The sequence below is a fragment of the Armigeres subalbatus genome, chromosome 3, assembly GCF_024139115.2.
Source record: "Armigeres subalbatus isolate Guangzhou_Male chromosome 3, GZ_Asu_2, whole genome shotgun sequence".
In the NCBI taxonomy this organism is placed as follows: domain Eukaryota; kingdom Metazoa; phylum Arthropoda; class Insecta; order Diptera; family Culicidae; genus Armigeres; species Armigeres subalbatus.
Genome location: NC_085141.1, coordinates 301742358 through 301748507, shown reverse-complemented (window position 1 = coordinate 301748507; position 6150 = coordinate 301742358). Strand labels below are relative to the sequence as shown.

At 40.3% G+C, this 6150-nt stretch overlaps 1 protein-coding gene across 5 annotated transcripts in view; it reads left to right on the top strand.

Moving 5' to 3' along the window:
- Positions 1–814: 814 nt before the first annotated feature.
- The window catches only part of LOC134225007 (uncharacterized), a 161006-nt gene continuing 155670 nt past the window's right edge, over positions 815–6150 (top strand). The window contains exons 1-2 of one of the 5 annotated variants that reach the window (XM_062704737.1): positions 815–1489; positions 2253–3132. In XM_062704737.1, the coding sequence (XP_062560721.1) occupies positions 2482–3132 (651 nt within the window). In that variant the 5' untranslated portion in view covers positions 815–1489; positions 2253–2481. Of the gene's footprint in view, positions 1876–2252; positions 3133–6150 lie in introns of all 5 variants that reach the window. The other 4 variants (XM_062704736.1, XM_062704734.1, XM_062704735.1 and 1 more) reach the window with 4 other exon arrangements.

Sequence of the window (6150 nt, the reverse complement as noted above, 5' to 3'; positions counted from 1 at the left end):
ATAAGTGCCCGAAAAATGAGTGACATTTTTTTAGTAGTTTTGCGCACACACACACACACACACATACACACACACAGACATCACCTCAATTCGTCGAACTGAGTCGATTGGTATATAACACTATGGGTCTCCGGGCCTTCTATAAAAAGTTTGTTTTTGGAGCGATCATATAGCCTTTACCGTATACTTAGTATACGAGAAAGGCAAAACAGGGAAACTTTAAACATATGAAAGGCTTGAGTCAAAAAATATTGATAAAGGACAAATTTCAGCAATCTGGAAGTGTGTGTGAAGAAAATTGAAGAAGTGTGAAGATATTTGAGAATGATTTGAGAAAAAGTAGAAATTTAAGGAGATTTCAAAATTAATTTTAGAATTCTAATAAATTGAATAATTTTAATATTTTTTTTTACTAATGTGAAATAAAAATATTAATTCAACAATAAGAAATTTTTTAAATCATAAATATAAAAATTAATGAAAAATGAAAAAAAAATGTTGAATTATTTTTAATTATTTTGAAAAATTAAAAATATTAGAAAAATATCTAAAAATTTCACACACTGTATTACAAAAAAGGATAAATTTCTCCATATTTCTCAAACTCTCCCTTTTTTAACTTGAAACTGTGAATAATAAATTCCAGTGCCATCAACTACAACCATTAATCAATCCTGATTTCATAACCTAACAAATTTCTTGGCTAAAAGAACAGTAAATCCGTCCAATCCGCTTCCAAGCGACCAAGCAGCGGCGAAATTTTCGTGTTAAGTAACGACGACCAGCGCCGCTGTGGCCTCAGTTCAAGCTCGGACCGCCAGCTGGTCACATCGTTCTCGAAGCGGAGCGCTTACGACTGGGATTTGTTTCCCCCAAATAATTCAAACCATCAGTAGAGCCAACAGTTAAACGGTGTGATTAGGAAGTGAAGTTCGAATTTTTGGGGATTTTTTTGGTGCACATGTTAATGACGATTGGCGATTGACGTGGACTACACACGTGGATGAACTTTTCTCAATGTGACATAGTGGAATTCGAAATTGTCGATCGGAGGAAAAGTAGTGACTGATTGTGGCCGCCACTAGTGACTAGCGCGAAAAGCGGCGCGGCTATAAAAATAAATCAAAAATTTGAGTGTCGTTTTTTGGGGAGGAAAATTACGAGACGAGAAGATCGAGAAGTGCAAGTGCATCGTTCGCGTGCAGAGTAGTGAAACGAAGAATCGGAAAAAGCAAATAAATAAAATAGCAGTGCAGAGGCAAATATAAGCAGATAAAATTAAAACATTTTCTGACAAGTTCGACGAAGTAAACGCGGCTGAGACGAAAGGAAGACGCCCAAGAATTCGGCCTTTGGGTGATACGTACTTTGCAGTGCGGGACTTTTTTGGAGGCCTATGCGGTTTTATGACTTGTAGCAGCAGCAGCAGCAACGGCACGAGAAGTTCGATCGTTATCAACAGACGCAGACCCCCGTAGGAAGAAAACGTGTCCGTATCTCAGGTGGGAAGAAAATAAATACATACCTTCGTGGTCCGTGAATGTTTGTTCAAGAGTAGTTAGTGCCCGCTTTGGGAAGAAGTAGAAAATTAAGGTGGCGCGCATTCAGAACAAGTGGTTATCGAGAAGAGATTGCTTCGTGCGCCGCCTCAGTTTGCTGTTTGCGGACGTTGTGTGAAGAAAACCTACGAGATTTGCATTTCGCGTATTATCTGAAGCCTAATTCAGAACAGTGTGTGAGTTTAGACGACAGCAAGTGTGCTGAAAGTTCTGCCAACCTTCGCTCCATAGATAATAACGCGGTGTGCCCTGAACCGGTGCTGACGAAAATTTAACTGTTCCTTAATCTGGGAATTCTGTTTCCAAACGGTTCTAAGTGAGTTTCAAAATATTCGTGTTGGGACAACTAGCAACTTTTGAATAGTTTTTTAAATGCAAAATTAAACTCAAGCGATTTGAAAATAATTCAAAACAAATTAAAATACCTACAGATTAGATAACTCTTCACCAAGACAAATACTTGCTAAATTGTTTTGTACTTTGTCAGTTTTTATTGCTTTAAATTATTTTCAAGAGTTATTTAGTCTGAAATTTTAAATTATGGACTCCAATACAATGACAATATTTTTTTTTATTTCGTGAGAATTAAAAGAAAACCGCCCGTTTGAATTGAGGAACATTTATTTCTTCGTTAACAACGATTCTGGACACACCGTGAGTGAATTTATTAACGCCCGTTTCCACCTCCTACAGCCCACTACAGAACGCACAATTTAAAAGTATAATACAGCCCGCCCGAACACACTCGTAGAAATTACACTTTGGGTGATCACGCAGGTCTCGCAGCATGCGCAACAGTGCGGCTGCGAGCTAAATATTTACCGACTTCAGCAACACTTGCGGAAACATCGATCAATTAAAACTAATAACCGTACAACCATCGAGTTACATCCCCGACGCATTGCAACGCATACTATGAACTATGGGTAAACCGATGCGAAACAGACAACCTCCCGACTCCGGTGGCATTTACCTGCACCCGGTCGAGTCAACGACGCCGGCGAATTCAACGACGGCTCCAACTCCAGAAGCGGCGATGGCCGAATCTTGCTTCAACTTCAAGCGAACCCAACACCCGGCAAACCCGCTGCCACACCACAAGCACTCCCACCGGTACCCCCATCATTACCATCACCCCCCAGCATCTTCACCTGCATCATCAATGGGGGGATGCAGCACCCGAGTCGGGCGACTCCTAAGTAGCAGTTATTTATCGAAATTCCTGATTTTATTGTTCCTATCGATCTGTGATAATCGAGCGTGTAGGACGCTCCCAACCCTAGCAGAGGCCGCTTCCGTAGTCAGCAGCAGTAGCAGCAGTAGTAGCACAAGCAGTACCACCGTTCCCATTCTAGCCACCACCGGCAGTAGCAGTAGTAGCAGCACACACAGCACCGGCAGCTCCAGCCGCAGTAGTCAGACAGAAGTTTCAAGTGATAGTGAAAGTAGTGAGGTGGCGTCAGCAGCAGCGGCGGCGGCGGCAGCTACCGTGGCGTCTTCGTTCAATCGCACCAAACTGCAGGAACTCGTCATGGAGGGACTTGGTCTGAGTGAGATTCCGGACGTTCGAGCGGTAAGTAGCATCCCGGTAGAGATCACGTTTTTTAATTGTTACGCAGATAACGACGATAATGAAATGAGCGAGCAGCAGCGCACGGGCGGCGCGACGTCTCGCCACAGGCGTGTGGGGTTTCGTGTTACTGCGGTTTCTTGGTTTTCCTCCTCCTCCTACTGCATGGACGAATATTGAAATGTGAATTAAATTGTTTATTTCCCGTTGTAGCGGGAAGGAGTCAAGCATTATAAAGAGATCACTCGGGATGGACGAAAATGAAGTCTGGCGTATAATTGATATAGACGATTTAGTTGTTGAACTTCTGTTTTTTGGGACGATTTTCAATTTTTTCGGAAGTTGTGAATAAAAAACCAAAAGAGGTCTCATTCGTATTATTCAAATGACTCAATAGCTGACGAATTAATTTCATCTGAGTCAAACCTGAGTTGTATATCTCAAAAAATGTAAAAAACTGCAGACCATCGTGTCATTAAATAAATGCAAATTCCAATATCAGTTCTCTATCTCGATGCTGATATAAACTGGATTGCCAATACAGAGACGGTTTTCGGTTTGGAAATAGGATCCATTCGGATGTGACATTCTCCTTTCTTCACGAGCTTCAAATTCATGATAAAACAGTCAAGAAATTTTTTCATGCAATTTTTAAGTGACGGTTAAAAATCACAAAACATTCAAACGACTGGTCCAAATGTTTCATTGAAGAAGAAGATAAATTTGGTCATTACAAACAACCGAATTTTATTCGTCGAAATAGACCAAACCAGTCAAGACCAGTCAAGCTGATCGATTACTTATGAAATTACTGAGAGCAGGGATTGAACTTATCATTGCATTATCATTTAGTATTCAGCCAAAAACTCATTCCAGAGGCGGAATTCTGAAAAGTGTTGTATGGCGGACTTCTAGCGCTATTTTCTCTCTACAACTTTGTCTAAGGGTACTCATTAGCTAATTGTATTAAAAAATAGCAAATTCTGAACTTTGAAACTTTTTGGCGTCTGCTTCGATTAACGAAAATGAGCGGAAGATTTCCACTAAGTTTTAATTTTGGCTGTTTCAACAATAAGGTGACATAATACTGACTTTGACCATTCATCGGTACAGTTTCTAAAAAAACATTTTTGCTTCTTCTTATGAGGTTTTCGTTCAGAGATCTGTTTTCATTGCTTTGTCATTTCGTAATTTCAGCATTTTAGCTTTTAACAAATTCGTATCCGTTTTATTATTAACTGATGTACTGAAGAAAATAATGTACTGTTGGACTATCTACCCTACCCATGATTAATTATACTTATATCATTTAAATTAAACGCAAATTTAAAAATGAACTTGTATGCCCGAGCAGGAGCGACGACTTCAATACCAGAAGGTGGTATGAACTTACCTTGCATAAGAGGTAAAATACCAAAAATTAATATGCAAAATATTTTAGGCTTAGCTATTTTAATACCAAACGAATAATAATAGGTTATGCGTTTGGCATTGTAAAAATGTCCTTTCCCCTTATCCTCGTCGTCACTTTTTTTCCTAATCATTTTTTATTGTATAGGCCACATTTTTCATGATATGTACAATCAAGGGAAGAACCGTTTGACCGAAAGTCATGTTGCCGAGGGACACTAGGCCTAAAGTTGTTTGGTCGAGTATGTCATTTGGCCGTAAAAACTATTAGACCGAAAGCTATTTGGTCGAAAAATCCATTCGACCGAACTGATCATTTTGTCGAAAATGTCGTTTGGTTGAATAGGCCATTTGGCCGAAATGGTCGTTTGGAAAAGACCATTTTGCCGAAAATGCCATTTAGCCGAACAGATCATGCGGCTGAAAATTGTGCGACCATAAACGACGTTGGCTGAACAATGAACGATTGAAAACGAATGTCAATTTCGGTCGAATCGCTCGATTGGCCAAATGGCATTTTCACCCATATGGTCTGTTCTGCCGAACGACTTACGACAAACAACATAACATTTTTGTTCAAATGGTCCTTTTGTCAAAACGACCATTTCGGCCAAACAGCATTTTTGTCCTAATAACCATATGTGACCAGATTTAGTCACTATAAAGTTACCGCAACCATTTTTTTCCTGACATGTGCTCTGCCCATGACGGCATTTTTGTAACACTCGCATTTTCGATCATTTTATAGAAAGTATGTGAATCGTTCAGAAAGCTCAATTTACTGCATCTAAGCCCACAACAGTAAAATAGGCTTTACTATCTTGCTAATCTGTGGTAAGCTGTAAATGATTGAGTTTATGGTGAGGATTAACAAACGATAATAACAAAATCAACCAAAATACAAATGTTACAAACATGCGATTATGGGCAGTGCTGCTTGAGCTGTTTAGCAAAACGACTTTTTCGGCCAAATGACATGTTGGGCCAAACGAAATATTCAGCCCAATGTCTCTTTCTGTCCAACGCCATTTTCGTCTAAATGACCCTTCCGCCGAACAACCATTTCGGCCAAACGGAATTCTTGGCCTAATGACCTAGTCGGTCAACCGACTTTTCGGTCAAATGACATGTTCGGCCAAACGATATTTGCGGCTCCATGTCCCTTTCGGACAAATCGTTTTCGTCCTAATAACCGTTTCAATCAAACATACAATTCGGTCGAACGGGATAGATGACTTTCGGCCAAACGTGTTATTTCCCCAAGAGGCATTCGGCCAAACGACTCTTGCCCGTACAATCAGTATCATCTTTTTACTGATAGTTAGTAAAAGAGCGACACAAGCCCACCTACTCGCGATGATTCAAGGTAAGGTTTACAACATTCAAGGATGGAGGGGCTTAGGATTTGAGTCCAGGGAATTTTAGCTGCTCATCCGGGCGTTTGGCGTCAAGGTTGGTGTGGCGTGGCGTCGCGCTCGATGGTGTGGGTCGACTGGGAGCATCCTGCGGATGTCCAGACCTAAGAAGACTGACAGAACACATTAAAAAAATAGAAAAACATAAATTGTTGCAATGTTAGTAGGAATTTATAGTTTTTACCTTTCCTGTATA